Source organism: Mustelus asterias, chromosome 7 (assembly GCF_964213995.1).
Source record: "Mustelus asterias chromosome 7, sMusAst1.hap1.1, whole genome shotgun sequence".
Lineage (NCBI taxonomy): Eukaryota > Metazoa > Chordata > Chondrichthyes > Carcharhiniformes > Triakidae > Mustelus > Mustelus asterias.
The window spans coordinates 24,742,476-24,766,642 of NC_135807.1; the positions used below are offsets into that span (position 1 = coordinate 24,742,476).

Below are 24,167 nucleotides of genomic sequence, written 5' to 3' on the forward strand. Positions count from 1 at the left end.
TCCCTTAGCTTAGCTGTGGACCCAAATTCCATGCAGCATCTGATGAGTGATATCAGGGCTCCTATTGCAGCACAAGCAGCTTTCATCCAAGCACAGCTGCTGCAGTGAAAGCTCAACTGCTCACGTAACAATTCAGACTGCTATCATGTAAGCTTAGGCAACTTCAAATAATCTAACCGGTGTCACAGCAGTCTAGCAATCTGTCCTCATTGCAGAGGTGCCACCTCAGAGGAGTGGCAGCAGATTCATGCAGCCGGACCCTGCTAACTTTTCTCAGGCGGTTAAGATCTGCTACTCCACCAGTGCCCTTTCTACTGCCTGACAACCAGTCCAGATTGTGGGCACCAGTGACAAGATGGTGCAGTCACAAGCCAGGCCTTCTGGGCATGAGATCATGATCATTCTCCAAAGCAAAAAAGATTGAGGGGCGACCTGATCGTGGTGTACAAGCTTATGAGGGGCATGACAGTGTGGATAAGGAGCAGCTGTTCCCCTTAGTTGAAGGGTCAGTCACAAGGGGGCTCAAGTACAAGGTGAGGGGCAGGAGGTTTAGGAGGGATTTAAGAAAAGCATTTTATCCAGAGAGCGGTGACGCTCTGGAATGCGCTGCATTGGCAGTACACTCAGTGGCACCCTGTACCATGGGAAGTCAGCAAGCTGAGGAAATCTTTACTTTTCCTCCACTTGTATGTCTCTGGCGAGAGATAGCACGGTGGCATAATGGTTAGCACTGCTGCCTCACAACGTCACTGACCTGGGTTCAATTCCTGGCCTCTGGTGACTGTCTGTCTGGAGTTTGCACGTTCTCCTCATGTCTGCGTTGGTTTCCTCCGGGTGATGTGCAGGTTAGGTGGATTGGCCATGCTAAATTGCCCCTTAGTGTCCAAAGATGTGTGGGTTCGGCAGATTAGCCTAATGCATATATAGTAAATGTACAGGGTTACGGGGATAGGTTGCGGGGGGGGGCTGCGTAAGATGCTCTTTTTTGGTGCAGACTTGATGAGTTGAATGGCCTCCTTCTGCAGTATAGAGATTCTATGGTTCTAAGAGGCAACTAAGTTATGTCTCTTTGAACAGAGAGCCTCACTAGTCTCCATCATGCATGAGTTGTTGCAAGTAGTTCCAGCTTCAGGCTCAAAGGAGCCAGATGGATAATGGTTTATTGCCACAGTCAGCTTCACGGACACTGACAATGCGGTATTTGCCCTGCTCCGAGGTTCCATTTATAGCTGCGACAATGAGCAGATTTCAGTGAAGGCTTCCTTAGTGGAGACATCTGTTCCTCACTGTTGTTTCAATAAGAGAATTGCTCCCTTAACACTGTGGCATAGATAGCCTGATGCTAAGAATCCTTCTCCACATCTTCCTCCTCCCTCTTCAAGCAGATTGTCCTGCTCTTCACAACCTCTGCTCATTTCACCAACCTATTCTCTGCTTTATTCCAAGAGGAAGGCCTATGAGTACGCCAGGAACAAATGGTTTATGTAAAAGCAGTGTACTCAGATTCTTCATCACTTGTCACATCAGTTCCTGCAAACATTTCAAACTTGAAATAAGTATGGAAAACACCAAAGCCATACAAACATACACCAATAGCCAATAACCAGCAACTAACATGTATATAGTTGATGACCTCTGTATTGATTGATAGAGGAATCGTACCTGTTGCTTAATGTGTGTTCAGCTGTAAAAACCTAACAGTACACAAGCTGGAGCTTTCAGCTCCAAATTGGCAGTGATTTGATTTATTAGTGTCACATGTATTGGTATACAATGAAAAGTATTGTTTCTGGCGTGCGATACAGACAAAGCATACTGTTCATAGAGTACATGGGGAAACAGAAAAGGAGATGGTGCAGAATATAGTGTTGCAGTCATATCTAGGATGTCGAGAAAGATCATCCTAATACGAAAAGGGAGCAATTTTACCATTTTCATTCTAAGTGCTGGGTGGACTTGAAACTGGGAGAGTTTCAGATCTGACTTTTAGGCTCCTTTTTAGTCCCCCCCCCGCCCCCCCCCCCACCCCCCCCACCTTATACGCACTCTGCCTGCAAAACTTTGAACGCATCAGATTCGCGCTGCAGAAGCCAGTGGGCGGGGCTTAACACGGCCGAAAGCCTGCAGAGGGGGGTAGTGCGCATGTGCAGGCCTCTGATGCTGCACACGCACATTCGCAATAGCAGGGGTCTGACAGAAAAGAGAGAGCTGTCAGGCTCCTGCTACCGCAGGCCACCAGGAGCAGCTCCCTCCCTCGGGGCCCATGGCCCAAGATACAGCCCCCGCTGACCCCCTGCGACCCAGATCGATCAGGGACCCCCCTCCCCCACTGATTGCGGAACCTGCTGCACCCCCCCCCTCACCGATCGTAGACCGCAGAGTGGCAGCTTTCCCCCCCTCCTCCCCCCCCCCCCTCACCGATCATGGACCGCAGAGTGGTAGTGGCCCCCTCCCTCCATTAGCCCCTCCCCATTGGCCCTATACCCCGACACTGCATGGTAGGCATTGCCCAGTTGCCAGTCTGGCACTGCCCAAGGGGGGCCTTAATTTGCCCCGTTGCCCTCGGCCTCCCCAGGGGGGCCTCAATGGCCTCCAGTTCCACCAGCGAGGCCAAGTCTATTGTTCTGCGTTCATGGGGAGCATGTCTAATTCTTGCCGGCGTGGTCATAAAGGGGGGCCAAGCCCGGGCGATTGAGCACCGAGCTCGGTAAGCAGATGCAAATGTTCATTTCAATAGATTTAAATATATTAACCTGCCTCTTGCCATTTCTGGTGAGAGGTTGACCGCGCTGGATATCCAGCGCTCGTAAAGTGGCACCAGCCGCAAAAACCGGCACCGATCACGCTCAGCGCTTTACAACTTTACCACTGGGCAGCATGGTAGCACAGTGGTTAGCACTGCTGCTTCACAGCTCCAGGGACCTGGGTTCGATTCCCGGCTTGGGACACTGTCTGTGTGGAGTTTGCACATTCTCCTTGTGTCTGCGTGGGTTTCCTCCGGGTGCTCCGGTTTCCTCCCACAGTCAAAAGATGTGTGGGTTAGGTTGATTGGCCATTCTAAAATTACCCCTTAGTGTCCTGAGATGTGTAGGTTAGAGGGATTAGCGGGTAAATGTGTAGGGATATGGGGAAAGGGTCTGGATGGGATTGTGGTCGGTGCAGACTCAATGGGCCAGATGGCCTCTTTCTGCACTGTAAGGTTTCTATGATTTCTATAATATTCACTGCGTGGTGCCCGAAAATGGGTGCAACGTGATGGTAAAATTGCCCTCAGTAGGTCCATTCAAAAGTCTGATGGCAGCAGAGAAGAAGTTGTTCTTGAGTGGGTTCGTACATGATCTCAGTGTTGTTGTCAAATCAGAGTTGTATGCTAACCTTTTTTTTAAAGTTTATTTATTCGTCACAAGTAAGACTTACATTAACACTGCAATGAAGTTACTGTGAAACTCCCCTAGTTGCCACACTCTGGCGCCTTTTTGGGTAAATGTACCTAACCAGCACGTCTTTCAGACTGGGAGGAATCTGAAGCACCTGGAGGAAGCCCACGCAGACACGGGGAGAATGTGCAAACTCCACACAGACAATCACCCAAGCCGGGAATCGAACCCAGGTCCCTGGCACTGTGAGACAGCAGTGCTAACCACTCTGCCACCGTGCCGTCTCTTTATGACATTATGATATGCCTGTCCTGTGTACTTCCTGCTGAATTCAACTAAATGTGCCTTAGATGCCACTTTCCGGCTTCTAGGGGACTTATCGTGCCCAAATCACAGGTGCATTTCTCTGATTTCATATGCGACTAAGTCCCATTTCTCACCCTCAGTGTTTAATTCCTTCAATGTGCAGAAATTAAGTTATTTTCATTTCTATAAATATTGCGTTGTTAAAAATGTTTGAAGTGTAATGTATTATACCAGTTGACGGAAAATGTGCAGTGTTAAAGCAAAGGTCTGAATTTAAGCAGAACATTAAGTACTTCTCCATTCAGTAACCTCGCTGCAAACTTAGCTAAATTTGCTTGAGAAGTCAAAATTGCATTTCATTCCTTTATGGAAAGCGAAACATTTTGGTATCCAACCGGTTCATTACAGGTGGTGGGAGTTAAGTGCATAAAAGCCCACCTGACTAAGTGCTGTTGTTAGACTGTAACAATGTACTCTGTGTTATTTCTACTGAAAGATAAAACATTCACCTTACTAAGGTTCTGCTACCGCTGTTCATAATTAACATAGACTTCAGTTTTGATTTTTTGTTTGTGAGGACTCTCAGGATAGGTTTGACTGGGAAAGTCTGCCTTTATCTGTCTCCCAAAACTCCTTTTTACTCTTTTTCCTGGTCACTACCTTTCTGCCTAGATCGTTCTCTCCATTCCTTAGTTTAACTGCAAATTTGTTACCTCTCGGATTTTTTTTTCTTCATTGTGTTCACACACTTTGCCCGGAATGCTCCCTCCGCCATTTCTGCCTTTCTGAAATCACTTTTTGTCAAATTCATTCCTGGGATGTGGGCTTCACTGACTAGAGCGACATTTATTGCCCCTCCCTAATTGCCCTTGAGGTAGTGGCGAGCTGCCTCCATGAACCTCTGCAGTCCATGTACTGTAGGTACACCCACACTGCTGCTAGAGAGGGAATTGCAGGATTTTGACCCAGCAACAGTGAAGGAACGGTGCAATATATTTTCCAAGTCAGGATGGTGAGTGACTTGGAGGGGAATCTCAACTTTAATTGCATCTTTAACTGCCCATGTGATCAGATGGATATATAGGCCAGGATTTTACAGCCCTGCCCACCACAGGGATTGGAGTTTTAAGGTTTAAGTTTATTTATTAGTGTGACAAGTAGGCTTACATTACCACTGCAGTGAAGTTACAATGAAAATCCCCAAGTCGCCACATTCTGGCGCCAGTTCGGGTACACTGAGGGAGAATTTAGCATGGCCAATGCATCTAACCAGCACGTCTTTCGGACTGTGGGAGGAAACCGGAGCACCCGGAGGAAACCCACGTGGACACGGGGAGAACGTGCAGACTCCACACAGTCAGTGACCCAAGCCGGGAATCGAACCCGGGTCCCTGGAGCTGTGAGGCAGCAGTGCTAACCACTGTGCCACCGTGTGGGCAAAGGTCTGTTGACCTCGGCAGGGATATTACAGTTTTGGAATGAGCGAGGCCGTTAAAAACCAGCCCATAGGCCGGAACCCTACCGCCTCACCCGCTCTTGAATCAGGGCAGACGACGTTCCCAGAACGGAAATCTTCCTTGACCCCGGGTGAGATTTTACAGTTTCGGGACGAGAGAGGCCATAAAATCAAAGCAAAATACTGGTGCTGCTGGAAATCTGAAATAAAACAGACAATGCTGGAAATGCTCAGCAAGTCTGAGGGCATCATTAGCGAGGGATCATTATTATAATTTCAGGTATAGGATCTTTGATATACTTCCCGCGTTTTCATGGATCATTTTCATTAGCTCCATATCTTATTCATTCCATAAAGGACATTGCAATAGGATATACTGTGCATGAAATCAATTTATATTTCTAAGATTTTGCATACCTTCACCAGTCCTGTATGGTGACAAAATGCTCCTTTAAACTGCAGACAAGAGAGCACCTGTCAAAGGCTCAGCGAGGATTAACAGGGGAAGGAGTGTCAGCAATCATAAGAAAGCTGGCAGACACTTCCGAGGGAGGGACCAGCTACAGTGGAGACATCCTAGCCTTAATTGACATTTTGAAGAACATGACCGAAATCTTCCGCAGAACCTATTACACTCCTGTCTCTGGAGATATTCAGGTTAGTGAGATGTGATAGTTAATCCCATTTTAAGCCCACTGACTACATCACCCAACTATGTACTTACATTGCTCAAAAATATGTGTTTCAAAGTACATTTGTGAGAAAACGGTTACTGTCACAGCTCTGGCAAAGTTGCAGAGTTGAGGTACAGTGGTTTTAATGATCTCCCCATCTTATGACTCACTTTAACTGTTGTAGTCTAAGGAGACTTTTGTACCAAGAATTGAGATGACAATTATCTAATTTACTGTTGTATTTAATATGTACAAAACTGTCCTCGAGTAAAATTGCTTGGCTTGTGAGGTTGGGCCTAGTCCCTCATGAGCATATGACAGTAGAAAACCATCCCAAATTGGAATTTAGCGAGCACTAAGTTGGCTATTCCATAAGATAAAGGAGCAGAATCAAGCCTGCTCCACCATTCAATCATGGCTGACATATTTCTCCCTCCTTTTCTGTGTAACTTTTGATCCCCTTACCAATCAAGAACCTATCTATCTCTGTCTTAAATACACTCAATCACCTGATGTCCACAGCCTTCTGTGACAATAGATTCACCACCCTGTGGCTGAAGAAATTCCTCTTCATCTTGATTCTAAAGGATCGTCCCCTTACTCTGAGGCTGTGCCCTCAGATCCTAGTCTCTCCTAATGATGGAAACATGTTCTCCATGTCCACTCTATCCAGGCCTTTCAATATTCTGTAAGTTTTAATGAGATCCCCCCTCATCCTTCTGAACTCCATCGAGTACAGACCTAGAGTCCTCAAACATTCTTCATACGCCAAGCTTTTCATTCCTGGGTTCATTCTCATGAACCCCCTCTGGATCCTCTCCAAGGCCAGCACATCCTTCCTGCCACCCAGGCAAACCTGCAAGGGTGACGATGTCTGTGTGTGAGGAGAAATGCCATGTTGATGCTTCGAGGACAGTGCCTGTGAGGCTGTGCTTGAGGCACATTATTGATGCACAGTTGAAGAAAAACTTTTATCATGCGGCTAACTTGACATTTGAAGGCTGGATGCGAATGATTTTCACTTTGTGGAACAAACTAATGTGTCCAGCAAAGATGTATATTTTTTTAGTGCTGTCCTTCTATTTGTAATCTTACATTCTTCCATTCATGTTGCAGAATTTTGTTCAGATAGTGAGCAATTTGTTATCAGAAGAAAACAGGCCGAGATGGAAAGAAGCTCAGCTGGTAAGAATTGAGTACAGAATGGGCAATTCTAAATCATTACAAGCCAAATTAAAACAATCATCTGTTTTTCAATGAAGTCAATTAACTGTGGTTGCTTACAGTGGAATCCATTGTGTGATTAGGTTGCATGCATTACAGCGACGGACCTAATGTTGAACGGCAGAAATTGATTTTCCTGACTTAATTGTAACACAAACGTCGTGTTGATATTGAGACAAAAATCTGACAAATTACTTTGGAGCAAATTGACCTTTCCCTAAAGCGTATTTTGTCTTATCTAATTTTTGAAAAGTGGTTGAGAGTTGGAAGAATGCTTCACCTGTGCAATGCAGGAAGAATATGCTTCTCATAAATACCTGACCATCGGAGAGGTTCATTATTTATTGTTTGTCAACTTAACACTGACTGTGCTTCAAGAATAATTCATTGGATATGAAGTACTTTGGGACATCCTGAAAGATGTGATGAGTTGCTGTTAAATTCAAGATTATTCTTACTTTCCAATGTTGCCCTTTTTTGTCTACATCCTTCTTTCTTCAAACTCATGAACGTAATACTGCGCACATTTGGAATTTTTTTGTAACTGGAAATATTGTCCCTTTAGAACTCAAGACATAACTACTTGATAAAATGAAGAAAGTAGTTTTTAAAAAAAATGCCAAGTGTGAATTTTACAGTATGTCTGAATTGAAATCAAAGCTTAAGTAGCCTTAATGCTGGAGTTGAAAGGGCCCTCACTTTCCTTAGGGCCAGCCCTAAAAAGAGAGAATCTTCCAGTTGTCACAGGGATGGGTTGGGTTGGAGGGGGGATTATGAGCAAAGATGTTGACTACATAGATCAGCTAGATAGTCAACATCTTTTCCCAAAGGTAGGGGAGTCTAAAACCAGAGGGCATATATTTAAGGTGAGAGGGGAGAAATACAAAAGGGTCCAGAGGGATAATTGTTTTCACACAGAGGGTGGTGAGTGTCTGGAACAAGCTGCCAGAGGTAGTAATAGAGGCGGGTATAATTTTGGCTTTTAAAAAGCATTTAGACAGTTTCATGGGTAAGATGGGAAGAGGATATGGGCCAAATGTGGGCAATTTCGATAGCTTAGTCTTATAAAAAAGGATGGCATGGACATGTTGGGCATGTTGGGCCAAAGGGCCTGCTTCCATGCTGTAATCCTTGACGACTCTATGGCTCAAGAATCTTGCATTAGGATGGTTCGGCAACTTGTTCCCACCTCGGACAGAGTTTGCTGGAGGTAGAGACTGACCTGCACTGGCTACTCGCCTTGTAGTTAAGATGAATTAATTCCTCGCATTGGGGAACATTGGTGATGCTAGTGGAATCTTCCCAACGATGGATGCTTCCTTTCCCACCAACCGCCACTGAGGCCGAATTCTCACAGACGCTTGGAGGTGGGTTCCATGCGGCAAACTGGGAGAGGGCAGCAAGGCCTCCTTTAAATAACCCCCAACCCCAGGGACAGAGGGATCAAATGTTGACAGCTGCAACCATAATGTGGAGGTATATTCCCACCACCCTGACAACCTGACTGCTCTCGCCACTCATAGTTTGAGAACAAGGGGTAAACCTTTTAGGACTGAGGTGAGGAGAAATTTCTTCACCCAGAGAGTGATGAATCTGTGGAATTCACGAACACAGAAAGTATTTGAGGCCAAAACGTCGTCTGATTTCAAGAAGAAGTTAGACATAGCTCTTGGGGCTAAAGGGATTAAGGGATCTGGGGAGGGAAGGGGCGATCAGGATATTGAATTTGATGATCAGTCATGATCATAATAAATGGCAGAGCAGGCTCGAAGGGCCGAAAGGCCTTCTCCTCCTGCTTCTAGTTTCTATGTTTCTGAAGTATTTTTAAGAAATGGTAATGATAATGCCTACTCTTTAAAACACGATTTGAATTTAAATTCAGATTCAATTGAAGCTCTTTTTTTTTAAGAAGCAGTGGCCTTTTGACTGAAAAGGCAAAGCCTAAGCAACAACAAACAATTCTTTAATCTGTGGGAACAAAGTGGTTAAAGTACGGAGGCTTCTAACATTGTACTTCATTGGGTGAAAAGGAAGAAAATTGTTCACTATTGTCAAATATCTGAATATATCCAGGCAAGGATTCTGCTGCTATGGTTACTATCATGGATGAGGTGGTTCAAAGTGAGAACTGTGGTAATGAGATTTTCTACTGTATATGTTCTGTAATCACCATTAAGTGTGTTGCCTGGTAACGAATCAAGTGATGGCAGAAACTAACCGTGACAGCTTCATCCAAAGAAACCATAAGCAAAAGTGATTGGTTTGGATGACGACAAAAACTCAGAACCACAATGGCCATTTTTCCAGGAATGCAGAATGACGCAGAACATCTCAGATTAATGCCCAGCTATTTTGTTTGTTCGCGAGATGTGGGCGGCACTTACTGTATAATTTGATTTCTAAATACATCCAATTTATTTTCTCCTCTCACTGACATCAACCCTTTTAACTTATAATTTTCTCCTGATGTTTAGAATCATAGAATCTTACAATGCAGAAGGAGGCTATTCAACCCATCGAGTCTGCACCGAACACAATCCCACCCAGGCCCTGTCCCCATAACCCTGTGCATTTACCCTAGCTAGTCCCCCTGACACTAAGGGGCAATTTAGCATGGCCAATCCACCTAACCAGCATATCTTTCGGACTGTGGGAGCGAACCAGAGCACCCAGAGGAAACCCACGCAGACACGGGGAGAATGTGCGAACTCCACACGGACAGTGACCCAAGCCGGGAACTGAATCTGGTCCCTAGCACTGTGAAGCAGCAGTGCTAATCACTGTGCCACCATGCCACGCCATGTAACTCATTTACATCTCGGACATGTAACTCTTACTTTTGAATCTGCACTATTTCAGTAAGCTGCTCAACTCCTGGAGGCATAGCACTCGAGTCCAGTTTGATTTTGTTGGACATCTATGTCCATCACGAATACTTTTGGCATCAGCTTCCCTGGAATCAATAATATTGACTTTGGCTCTGTCTTGATAACTATTCCTGTCAGAAAGTGTCAGTGTGAGATAATGGTTAAGGATCAGCTGTGATGCCCCTGCAGTTGAGTCAACAAATATCAACATTCATTGCCTCAGTCCACTTCTGAAGGATGACTACTTTGATAGGATACTGAGGAACTGATGCCCTTGGGATTATACTCCAGCGTGAGAGTCAGCACTTAGAAAGAGGGGTGGGGGTGGGCAATGGAATGTGGGAGGAAAACTGGGGAAAGGCAGGCAGGTGAAAGCCAAGGGAATGAGTTATGAGGTGAGGAAAATATAATCCTTTATTTTTCCATCAGGCGACTGGTTGAGCCTCGAATCTGATTCTTCGTGGAAGAGCACAAGCATAATGACAATCTACAAATTTGGAAAACAATCTGATTCAATCGTGCTTCAACAACATTTTATCTTTGTCAAATCAATTTTCACAAAAAAAACCTCCCCCCCGCCTTTCAGGATACTGATACCAGGAAGACTAGTCCCAACAATGTGCTCTGTCGCTGCTCGGACGACAGAGTCTACAACCAAACAGATTGACTGGCTGTTTTCTCGAGGGTTGGACTTTAGAATTCCTACAGTGTAGAAGGAGGCCATTTGGCCCATCACGTCTGCACCGACAAAGCATCTTACCCAGGCCCTATCCTAGTAACTCCACATACGTACGCTGCTAATTCTCCTAACCTATACATCTAAGGGACAATTTACCATGGCTAATCCACCTAACCCGCATATCTTTGGACTGTGGGAAGAAATCGGAGCGCCCGGAGGAAACCCGTGCCGACACAGGGAGAATATGAAAATTCCACACAGCCTGTCACCCAAGGCCAGAATCGAACCTGGTTCCCTGGCTGCTGTGAGGCAGCAGTGCTAAACACTGCCACCGTGCAGCTGCTCATTCTGTCCCCAAGCCTATTATTGCTGCCGGGCAGCCAGATTGTGGGGGAGGGAGGGCAGGTGACAAAGAATACAGCCCCCTGTAAAATTTATCCCATGGATTTTAAGGAAAACAGGTGTAATGGTGCCCAGAAATCCAGAGTGTGAGGCTCAGGTGGATGAAAGCAAGCTTGCTATTTATGGGATTGAGGGAGGAAAAAGTGAAAAAAAGCAACATTATTACAGCACACCCATCTCTGCTACTCACTCAATGTTATGCATGACTTGGAGTAATGTTCTATTTAGTCCGACATGATCCCATGCTTGGTCCTTCCTTCCGCAGAATTAGTTGATCTTAACCAGGACAGTTGAAGGAATGCCTCAAAGAAGAAAAATCAGAGACATTCAGCTTTTCTAAGATGGACTTGTGTTTAGAACAGACTAAGGGTGGATATGATGACCTCCACCATAAACTTGCCGACTTGAGTGAGCTATAGAAGGATTTTGGGTAATATGGTGGAAAGAGACCTATGCAGGAGGGATGAAGAAGAAAGGTAGAGGAGGGAAAAGGCACATCGCATTGCTTGATTAATCATTGTTATAGATAAGGCAGCAGTAGATGAGAGCTTCAATTCTGTGCTTCCAAATGGACATGAGTTGTCAATTAAATGAGCAGCTGCACGGTGGCACAGTGGTTAGCACTGCTGCCTCACAGCACCAGTGACCCGGGTTCGATTCCCAGCTTGGGTCACTGTCTGTGTGGAGTTTGCACATTCTCCCCGTGTCTGCGTGGGTTTCCTCCGGGTGCTCCGGTTTCCTCCTACAGTCCGAAAGACATGCTTGTTAGGTCCATTGGCCATGCTAAATTCTTCCTCGGTGTACCCGAGCAGGCACCGGAGTGTGGCGACTAGGAGATTTTCACAGCAACTTCATTGCAGTGTTAATGTAAGCCGTACTTGTGACTAATAAATAAACTTTACTTTTAGCTTTTTTAAAAATGTGTTGTCTCTCGAAATATTATATTTTGAATATGTGACTGCTGTATTCATATAATGTTTTATTTCATCTTACAGACCGGGCCAAATGCAAAGGAAGTAATGCAAACTGTTGAGAATTTTATTGATGTTATTGGCTTTCGACTGAGCGACTTCAGGGATTCCTACCTCGTTACAGAAAATCTAGGTGTGCCAAGATTTTTTTTAATTTCTAAAATGTCCTTGAGATATGTTGCGGTCAAATTGAGAATAACTTTCCATTTCACCCCACTGCTCCCTGGCACCATTGTCCCTTACCACGGTAGGGATACCAATAAAGGCCAAGCCGGGATTGCCAATTACCAGAACCCAGGTCAATCAGCAGAGTGTCTCGACCTGATGCAGAATTGAAGTGTCATATTGCTTTCTATCCATGTTAGATCATGTCCTGTGTTCTTTGATTGAGGCCCAGCATTCATTCAACTTCTGCAAAAATTAATCAGTCATAAGTTTTCAGAACTCTGTACTTTTTGGAAATTTCAGCATTTCAATAAATTGTGTATTCGAAAAATACATAGGAAGAAAGAGTTTCCCTTAATGTGGAGCCATTAACAATCTCAATTTCTCCGCAAAGCCAATGAAATGTTTCTGTGATGTAGTTGCTGTAGTCCTGTTTTTTTATTTACTCAAAGGTATGTGGGCTTTGCTGCTGGGCCAGCATTTACTATCCATTCCTAATTGCCCTTGAGAAGTTGGTGATGAGATGCGTGGGTGGCATGGTGGCACAGTGGTTAGCACCGATGCTTCACAGGGCCAGGGACCTGGGTTCAATTCCGGCCTCGGGTGGTTGTCTATGTGGAGTTGTATGTTCTCCCCGTGTCTACATGGATTTCCTCTGGGTTAGAACCATAGAACCATAGAAAATTACAGCTCAGAAACAGGCCTTTTGGCCCTTCTTGTCTGTGCCGAACCATTTTATGCCTAGTCCCACTGACCTGCACTTGGACCATATCCCTCCACACCCCTCTCCTCCATGAACCCGTCCAAGTTTTTCTTAAATGTTAAAAGTGACCCCACATTTACCACTTTATCCGGCAGCTCATTCCACACTCCCACCACTCTCTGCGTGAAGAAGCCCCCCCTAATATTCCCTTTAAACTTTTCTCCTTTCACCCTTAACCCATGCCCTCTGGTTTTTTTCTCCCCTAGCCTCAGCGGAAAAATCCTGCTCGCATTCACTCTATCTATACCCATCAAAATCTTATACACCTCTATCAAATCTCCCCTCAATCTTCTACGCTCCAGGGAATAAAGTCCCAACCTATTCAATCTCTCTCTGTAACTCAGCTTCTCAAGTCCCGGCAACATCCTTGTGAACCTTCTCTGCACTCTTTCAATCTTATTTACATCCTTCCTGTAACTAGGTGACCAAAACTGTACACAATACTCCAAATTCGGCCTCACCAATGCCTTATATAACCTTACCATAACACTCCAACTTTTATACTCGATACTCCGATTTATAAAGGCCAATGTACCAAAGGCACTCTTTACGACCCTATCCACCTGTGACGTCACTTTTAGGGAATTCTGTACCTGTATTCCCAGATCCCTCTGTTCAACTGCACTCTTCAGGGTCCTACCATTTACCCTGTACGTTCTACTTTGATTTGTCCTTCCAAAGTGCAATATCTCACACTTGTCTGCGTTAAATTCCATTTGCCATTTTTCAGCCCATTTTTCTAGTTGGTCCAAATCCCTCTGCAAGCTTTGAAAACCTTCCTCACTGTCCACTACACCTCCAATCTTTGTATCATCAGCAAACTTGCTGATCCAATTGACCACATTATCATCCAGATCATTGATATAGATGACAAACAACAATGGATCCAACACCGATCCCTGCGGCACACCACTAGTCACAGGCCTCCACTCAGAGAAGCAATCCTCCACAACCACTCTCTGGCTTCTTCCATTGAGCCAGTGTCTTATCCAATTTAAACCTCCCCATGTATACCTAGCGACTGAACCTTCCTAACTAACCTCCCATGAGGGACCTTGTCAAAGGCCTTGCTGAAATCCAGGTAGACAACATCCACCGCCTTCCCTTCATCCACTTTCCTGGTAACCTCCTCGAAAAACTCTAATAGATTGGTCAAACATGACCTACCACGCACAAAGCCATGTTGACTCTCCCTAATAAGTCCCTGTCTATCCAAATATTTGTAGATCCTATCCCGTATCACACCTTCCAATAACTTGCCCACCACCGACGTCAAACGTACTGGCCGATAATTTCCCGGATTTCTTTTGGAACCTTTTTTAAACAACGGAACAACATGAGCCACCCTCCAATCATCCGGCACCTCCCCTGTGAATACTGACATTTTAAATATGTCTGCCAGGGCCCCTGCAAGTTCAACACTAGCTTCCCTCAAGGTCCGTGGGAATACCCTGTCCGGTCCTGGGGATTTATCCACTCTGATTTTCCTCAAGACAGCGAGCACCTCCTCCCCTTTAATCTGTAAAGGTTCCATGGCCTCCCTACCAGTTTGCCCTATTTCCGTAGACTCCATGCCCGTTTCCTCAGTAAATACGGATGCAAAAAAACCATTTAGTATCTCCCCCATCTCTTTTGGTTCCATACACAGTCTACCACTCTGGCCTTCAAGAGGACCAATTTTATCCCTCACTATCCTTTTGCTCCTAACATACCTATAGAAGCTCTTTGGATTTTCCTTCACTCTGTCTGCCAAAGCAACCTCATGTCTTCTTTTAGCCCTCCTGATTTCCCTCTTAAGTAGCTTCTTGCACTTTTTATACTCCTCGAGCATCTGATCTGTTCCTTGCTGCCTGTACATTTCATACAACTCTCTCTTCCTCTTAATCAGTGTTACAATCTCCCTCGAGAACCAAGGTTCCTTATTCCGATTTACTTTGCCTTTAATCCTGACAGGAACATACAAACTCTGCACTCTCAAAATTTCTCCTTTGAAGGCCTCCCACTTTCCATTTACATCCTTACCAGAGAACAGCCTGTGCCAATCCACACTTCCCAGATCCCTTCTCATTTCATCAAATTTGGCCTTTTTCCAGTTCAGAACTTCAACCCGAGGACCAGATCTATCCTTATCCATGATCAGGTTGAAACTAATGGCATTATGATCACTGGATCCAAAGTGTTCCCTCACACTCACATCCATCACCTGCCCTAACTCATTTCCCAATAGGAGATCCAATATCGCATCCTCTCTAGTTGGCACCTCTATATACTGATGTAGAAAATTCTCCTGAATACATTTTACAAACTCTACCCTGTCTAAACCTTTAACAGTATGCGAGTCCCAATCTATATGTGGAAAATTAAAATCCCCTACTATCACAACTTTGTGTTTCTTGCAGTTGTCAGCTATCTCTCCGCTGATTTGCTCCTCCAATTCTCGCTGACTATTGGGTGGTCTATAATACAAGCCCATTAATGTGGTCATACCTTTCCTGTTTCTCAGCTCCACCCATAGGGCCTCTGTAGACAAGCTCCCTAATCTATCCTGCCTGAGTACCGCTGTAACATTTTCCCTGACCAACAATGCCACCCCCCCACCTTTTATCCCTCTGCCTCTATCCCGCCTGAAACATTGGAACATTTCCTCCCACAGTCTAAAGATGTGCAGGTTAGGTTGATTGGCCATGCTAAATTTCCCCTTACTGTCCCAAGATGTGTGGGTTAGGGGGAATTAGCAGGGTAAATATGTGGAGTTACAGTGGGCTGGGTGGGATTGTTGTCGTTGCATGCTCGATGGGCCGAATGACAGCCTCCTGCATTGTAGGGATTCTATGACTCTTGATCTGCTGCTGTCCCTGAGGAGTAAGTACACCCACAGTGCTATTATTAGAGAATTCCAAGATTTTGACCCACTAACAGTGAAGGAACGACAATATATTTCCAAGTCAAGATGAATTCCCATGGTGTTCCCATGCATCTGCAGTGCATCTTGTAGATGGTACACACTGCTGTTAATGTACACTGGTGGTGGAGGGAGTAAACATTTGTGGGAAGGATGCCATAGCAGGCTGCTATGTCTTGGATGGTGTCAAGTTTCTTGAATGTTGTTGGAGAAACTCATGTTGCTGCACTCATCCAGGCGAGAGGGGGGTATTCCATCACACTCCTGACTTGTGTCCTGTAGATTGTGGACAGGCTCTGGGGAGTCAGAAGGAGAGTTATGAGCTGCAGAATTCCTAGCCTCTGACCTGCTCTTGTAGCCATGGTATTCATATGGCGAATCAAGCGAAGTTTCTGGTCAATAGTAAACCCCAGGACATTGATATTGGGGGATTCAATGATGATATTGCCATTGAATGTCAAAGTGGTTAGATTCTCTCTTGTTTGAGATGGCCATTGCCTGGCACTTGTGTGCTGGCAATGTTACTTGCCACTTGTCAGCCCAAGCCTTGATATTGTCCAGGTCTTGCTGCATTTGGACATGGACTGCTTCAGTATCTGAGGAGTCGCAAATGGTGCTGAGCATTGTGTAATCACCAATGAAAATCCCAGCTTCTGACTTTATGGTGGAAGGAAGGTCATTGATATAACAAAACATGTCAGCCAATTTGTATAAGTTAAGGTTCCACAAGTGGCAATAAATTGAGTGATCATCTGTTTTCTTTGTGTTGATTGAAGAATCAATATTCACCAGGACTCTAGGAGAACTCCATTCCCCTGCCCTTTTTTGAAAAGTACCAGTAGATTTATGTGTCCTTCAAAGAAGGCAGACATGGCCTCTGTATAACCCCAATCTGAAAAGCAGCACCTTCAACACTGCAGCACTCTGTGTTTCTTCAAGTGGCATCTTAGATTATTATGGAGACTCTGGGTGGAGACTCTAGTCCATAGGGTCTCCCACCCCACAATTCATCGAGGTGCCAACATAAAGGCCACTACCACCCTCCCACCTGATTACATGGCTCCATACGACCAAACTCACCATGGGGGACGGTATTAAATACTTTCCTCATGATCTTGTAACTCAGAAATGAAAGTGCTACCCCTGAACCAAGGCTTACATTTACATAAGAACATAAGAAATAGGAGCAGGAGTAGGCCATCTAGCCCCTCGAGCCTGCCCCGCCATTCAATAAGATCATGGCTGATCTGACGTGGATCAGTACCACTTACCCGCCTGATCCCCATAACCCTTAATTCCCTTACCGATCAGGAATCCATCCATCCGCGCTTTAAACATATTCAGCGAGGTAGCCTCCACCACCTCAGTGGGCAGAGAATTCCAGAGATTCACCACCCTCTGGGAGAAGAAGTTCCTCCTCAACTCTGTCTTAAACCGAACCCCCTTTATTTTGAGGCTGTGTCCTCTAGTTTTAACTTCCTTACTAAGTGGAAAGAATCTCTCCGCCTCCACCCTATCCAGCCCCCGCATTATCTTATAAGTCTCCATAAGATCCCCCCTCATCCTTCTAAACTCCAACGAGTACAAACCCAATCTCCTCAGCCTCTCCTCATAATCCAAACCCCTCATCTCCGGTATCAACCTGGTGAACCTTCTCTGCACTCCCTCCAATGCCAATATATCCTTCCTCATATAAGGGGACCAATACTGCACACAGTATTCCAGCTGCGGCCTCACCAATGCCCTGTATAGGTGTATCAAGACATCTCTGCTTTTATATTCTATCCCCTTCGCAATATAGGGCAACATCCCATTTGCCTTCTTGATCACCTGTTGTACCTGCAGACTGGGCTTTTGCGTCTCATGCACAAGGACCCCCAGGTCCCTTTGCACGGTAGCATGTTTTACATTTGATATGATACCCTCATATCTGGCACAGTCAGATAGATGGCACAGAAGCAAGCCATTTATGCTAACAATTCCATGCCTGTCTCGATGCTCCACTTGAGTCTGCTTCCAACTTTCTCCAACAAAATCTATCATTACAACTCTCAAATCTCGTCTCCCTCAAATGTTTGTCCAATTTCCCCTGAAGTGCTTCAATACTATTAGCTTCAACCACTCTCTGTTTTGGGGTAAAGAATGGTCAATATCTTAGTTTATTCATTAGTGTTTTTAGTGTAAGCCATTAGTGTAAGCCAAGTAGGCTTACATTAACACTGCAATTAAGTTACTGTGAAAATCTGCCAGTCGACACACTCTGGTGCCTGTTCAAGTACACTGAGGGAGAATTTAGCATGGCCAATGCACCTAACTAACTCGTCCTTTGGACTGCGGGAGGGAACCGGAGCATCCGAATGAAACCCACACAGACACTGGGAGAACGTGCAGACTCCGCACAGACAGTGACCCAACCTAGGAATCAAACCTGGGTCCCTGGTGCTGTGAGGCAGCAATGTTGACAACTGTACCACTCTGCTGCCCCTATCTTATATTGCTGGCCTCTAGTTATGGTCATCCACACAAGGGTTTCCACTTTACCAACACCTTTCTGAATTTTAAAAACATCTGTTAGGCCAAGCCTTAACCTTCTTATAAGAGAAAAGAGACCCAAGCTGTCAATCCTTTCCTGACATGTCTACCCATGCAATTCTAATATCATCCTTATAAACGTTCTCTGCACCCTTTCCATTTCCTTGAAATGCTTTTATTCTGGCAAGATTATTGTGATGCGAAAGTACACAGATCAACAAGCTCTTGGAGTTCATTGATGTTCTGCACCATTAACTACTCTGACACAACTCAGGAGTATGAGACCATGCTTGTCAGGGTGGATGTTAAGAGGAGTCTAGAACTCGAGGATACAGTTCCAACATTAGGAGTCTCCCATTTAGGACTGAGATGAGGAGAAATTCTTTCTCTCAGAGAGTTGGTAATCTATGGAATTCTCTTCCCTGGAGAACAGCAGAGGTTGGGTTTCAAGGCCGAATTAGATAGATTTTTGATCGACAAGGGTAATGGTGAGCTGACAGGAAAGTGGCGATAAAGCCACTGATTAGCCATGATCTTACTGAATGGCAGAGCAAACCTGAGTAATCAAAGGCCGACTCCTTTCTCCTCATGCTTATGTTCTTGTGGATTGTGCATGGCATAATTACCAGGAATGAGAAGAATAATATGGCACAACAGGAATTGTAAGCCTTTGCTTTGCATGTCTTCAAATTGCCACAAACAGATAAAAATAAACTGAAAAACATGGTTTCTTAAAGAAAAGACCCACACCCACACCTTCCCCGAGCCTGCCCACCCCACAACACCACAACTCAATCACTGCCTCAAATGGCAGCATGGTGCACAGTGGTTAACACTGCTGCCTCACAGCGCCAGGCATCCAGGTTTGATTCCAGCTTTGTCACTGTCTATGCGGAGTCTGCACGTTCTTGCTGTGTCTGCGTGGGTTTCCTCTGGGTGCTTCAGTTTCCTCCTACAGTCAGAAAGACGTGCTGGTTAGGTGCATTGACCCGAACAGGTGCCAGAGTGTGGCGACGGGGGGATTTTCACAGTAACTTCATTGCTGTGTTAGTGTAAGCCTATTTGTGACACTAACAAATAAACTTTAAACTTTAAATGACGTTCTGCATTCTTGTTGAATGCAATAGTAGAGCAGCAATTTACTATCATTGATGCACTTAGGTAGCCCACAAATTAATCATAGACATGTGTTATCAGAGGGAATGACATCCTAAAAACAATTACATGTACTCATGTATCATCTTTAACATTGTAAAAATTTCCAAAATGCTTTTCGGGAATGTTGCCAAATGATTTTTGACAGCAAGCCATATAAGGAGATGTCCAAAAGCTCAGTAAAAGAAGTAAGGTGGAAGGTTTAAGCCCTTGAAGGACAGAGAGAATTCAAGAGATGGGGAGTTTGAGGGAGCAAATTTCAGAGCTTAGGACCCACAGTCTATTCACATAAGTGGCCCTTCCTTGCAGCTGAAATCTTGTCCACCAATGGCGAAATGATTAAAATTGGGAGTGCTCAAAAGGCTTGAATTGGAGAGCATAAGTGTCTTGAAAAGTGATAGGATTGGAGGAGGTTACAGAGACAGGGAAGAAAAAGAAATTAAATGCATAAATGTAAATGGAATGACAATGCCAATAACGTGAATACTGAATTGGTGTTTTAAGATCTGAGTTCTGTGAACATGAATGTGAGTTCTCTGTCCCAACAATCTTCACTGGTAGATGCTCAAGTTGGAGCTGAGAGCCTTTTCATTTACATACATGTGAATTATAAGCAGTCGTAGGCCATTCAGCCTCTCGAGCCTGCTCTGCCATTTAACAAGATTGTGACTCATCTGATATTAACCTGAAATCTGCATCCTGTCTACCCTCCAATAACCTTTCATCTCCTTCCTTACCAAGAATATATCCATTTCTGCATTAAAAATATTAAAGACTCTGCTTCCACTGCCTTTTCAGGAAGATAGTTCCAAAAACCCTATGAGTGAAAGAATTTTGCCCCATCTCCATTTTAAACAAGTGACTCCTTATTATTAAATATTAACCCCTCGTTCTATGATCTCCCACAAGAGGAAGCATCCTCTCAACACCCACCCTGTCAAGGGCCTTCAGAATTATAGAATCCTTACAGCACAGAAGGAGGCCTTCAGCCCATTGAGTCTACACCCCAGGGCCTTATATGTTTGAACCAAGTCTCCTCTTGCTCTTCTAAACTCCAGCAGATGCAAGCCTACCCTGTCCAAACTTTCCTCATAAGACAACCCACCCATTTCAGGTACAAGTCTGGTAAACCTTCTCTGAACTGCTTCCAATGCATTTACATCCTTCCTTAAATAAGATGACCAATACTGTACGCTGTTCTCCAAATATGGTCTCACTCGTACCCTCTACAGCTGACACACAACTGCCCCAATTTTTGCATTGAGCTCCCCTCACAATAAACATTCTATTGCCTTTTCCAGTTACTTGCGGTTGCTGAAAACTAGTTTTTTTGTGAGTCGTGTTCTCTGAAATTTCTCACCATTTTGATAATATGCTTTCTTATTCTTCTTGCCAAAATGGACAATTTCATGTTTTCTAACATTATATTCCATTTGCCAGATCTTTGCCCAATAACTTACCACCTCTACTTCCTTTTGTAACATCCTTATGTCATCTTCACAACTTACTTTCTTATCTATCTGTGTGTCATCAGCAAATTTGGCAACCATCTCTTCAATCCCTTCCTCCAAGTCATTTATATAAACTGTAAACAGTTGAGGTCCCAACACTGATCCCTGTGGAACAACACTCATTACACCTTGCCAACCTGAAAAATATCTATTTATGCCTACTCTCCGCTTCCTGCTAGTTAGCCAATCTTCCATCCATGCCAATATGTTGCCCCCTATACCATGAGGTTTTATTTTCCTCAACAATCTTTGTTCATAAGTTCATAAGATATAGGAGCAGAAATAGGCCATTCGGCCCATTGAGTCTACTCCGCCATTTGATCATGGCTGATATTGATGCCGCAGTTTGTCAAATGCCTTCTGGGAATTTATGTATAGTACATCTACTGGTTCCTCTTTATTCACAGCACGTGTTACTTCTTCAAATAACTCCAGTAAGTTGGTTAAGTATGATTTCCCTTTCACAAAACCATGTAGATGCTGCCTGATATCCTTGAGTTTATCGCAATGTCCTTCTAGAACTTATTTAAAAACAGCTTCTAACATTTGCCCTCTGACAGATGTTAAGCTAACCAGCCTATAGTTTCCCACTTTCTGTCTCCTGTCTTCTTTGAATAATGAAGTTACATTTGCTATCTTCCAATGTAGTGGGACCTTCTCTGAATCTAGGGAATTTTGGAAAATTAAACAAATGCATCAGCTATCTCGTGAGACACTTCTTTTAAAACCCTAGGATGAAGTTCATTATGACCCAGACTCCTGTCAGCCCACAGCTCCAGCAATTTACTCAGTGCCATTTCTTGAGTGAGTGAATCATAGATGTTTACAGCATGGAAACAGTCCCTTCGGCCCAACTTGTCCATGCCACCCTTTTTTTTTAAACCCCTAAGCTAGTCCCAATTGCCTGCATTTGGCCCATATCCCTCCATACCCATCTTACCCATGTAACTGTCTAGATGCTTTTTAAAAGACAAAATTGTACCCGCCTCTACTACTACCTCTGGCAGCTTGTTCCAGACACTCACCACCTTCAGTGTGAAAAAAATTGCTCCTCTGGACCCTTTTGTATCTCTCCCCTCACACCTTAAACCTATGCTCTCTAGTTTTAAACTTCCCTACCTTTGGGAAAAGATATTGACTATCTATCTGATCTATGTCCCTCATTATTTTATAGACCTCTATAAGATCACCCCTCAGCCTCCTACGTTCCAGAGAAAAAAGTCCCAGTCTATCCAGCCTCTCCTTATAACTCAAACCATCAAGTCCTGGTAGCATCCTAGTAAATCTCTTCTGTAATCTTCCTAGTTTAATAATATCCTTTCTATAATGGAATGACCAGAACTGTACACAGTATTCCAAGTGTGGCTTTACCAGTACAACTTCAATAAGACGTCCCAACTCCTGTATTCAATGTTCTGACCAATGAAACCAAGCATGCTGAATGCCTTCTTCACCACTCTGTCCACCTGTGACTCCACTTTCAAGGAGCTATGAACATATAGCCCTAGCTCTCTTTGTTCTGTACCTCTCCCCAATGCCCTACCATTGATGAAGTAAGTCCTGCCCTGGGCAGGAGTGACTGTCTCTTTCTTGAGTTCCTCCTTACCTTCCATTCCTTCGTTTATTGCTGCATGTTTTGCATAATTTGCTGAAGCTATGAGTCAAATCAGATTCAAATAATTTAATTGAGAAATATAATAGGTACATTACATAGAGAATTTAGGGTCAGTAAAGCCTTAATGGGAAACTTTCACCATACTTGCAGTTCAAGCGTTTCCATGTTTAGCTGCTTTATAATTGTACAATTATTTATGGAGATTCATGCTTTTTACTGTATTTTTAATTCAATAATGCAATGCTCATTACCTGTAGATGGATTGTGTTGAATAATTCAATGTGTTTGCATCAGATGGCTTCAGTTATGAAAATGAAGTATTCAAAATTACTGTAATTTTAAATTCACCACAATAAATTGAGGCTATCTGGGGAATATAACCCAGGCAAAAAGGCCATATTTCCTTGCAATGCTTCCATAAGAATGTGCTCAAAACGTACTCTTTCTATAATTGAGCTCTGAAAAGCATTTTTGCTCGAGGGGATTATTTTTTTATTGATTTCTGTCTCTCTTTGTTAATGTAAAACATAATAATTTTCAAGAGTGGGAAATCCCTCACCCCAGTGTACCATTACTTTGCCTCTTTGAATTACTTGCAGAAAATCAGACCTGCTGGGCCACAAAAGAACTTCATTTTCTGAAACGGAATACTTGTTTCTGCCATTGCAGGCTGACACACTTGTGATGTCTCCTTCGGAAATATCATTGATCCTAAATGGAATGTCACATAGAACAAGTACCATTTAGTGTGCAGGGAGTCAGGGTGATGCAAAATGCATTGTACACTCATCCTAATCCAGCGTCTTGTATCAAAGTCTAAGTGCATCCTTTTTCTCAGAAAGCTTGTTCTCCACTACCCTGAAGATGATGGGACATGGTTCAATTATTGCTGAGTTCCCTCTTCGACCTCAATATAGAGCTCATAGGAACAGGAATAGGCCATTCAGCCCCTCGATCCTGCACTGCCTTTCAAGTCATTCATTGTTGATCTGTACTTCTGGTCCATCTACCTGTCTTTGCGAATGGGGAGGCGATGGCCTAGTGGTATTATCGCTAGACTAATAATCCAGAAACTCAGCTGATGTTCTGGGACCCGGGTTCAAATCGCGCCACGGCAGATGGTTGAATTTGAATTCAATAAAAAATATCTGGAATTAAGAATCTATTGACGACCATGAAATGATTGTCGGAAAAACCCACCAGGTTCTTTTAGGGAAGGAAACTTACCATCCTTATCTGGTCTGGTCTACATGTGACTCCAGAGCCACAGCCATGTGGTTTATTCTCAACTGCCATGAGGCAACTATGGTTGGACAATAAATGCTGGCCAGCCAGCAATGCCCATGTCCTTGTGAATGAATTAAAAAAGCAATTTGCCATTGTACCCTGACTGAATCAGAACCTGTCAATCTCAGTCTTGAGAACCCCAAATGCTGCAACATCCACAGCCTTTTGTGGGAGGGGATTCCAAATGTCTAACCTCCATTGTGTGAAGAAGTGCTCCCGGATTTCCGTTTTAATCACTTCGCTATAAATTTAAAGATTGTGCCTCATTCTTGATTTGTTCA

General features: G+C 44.2%; 1 protein-coding gene across 1 annotated transcript in view; it reads left to right on the plus strand.

The window, feature by feature from the left end:
• Positions 1-24,167, plus strand: part of adgrb1a (adhesion G protein-coupled receptor B1a) — a 650,625-nt gene that overhangs the window by 289,161 nt on the left and 337,297 nt on the right. The window contains exons 15-17 of the mRNA XM_078216994.1: positions 5,602-5,796; positions 6,930-6,998; positions 11,981-12,089. Coding sequence (XP_078073120.1) covers positions 5,602-5,796; positions 6,930-6,998; positions 11,981-12,089 — 373 coding nt within the window. The remainder of the gene's footprint in view (positions 1-5,601; positions 5,797-6,929; positions 6,999-11,980; positions 12,090-24,167) is intronic.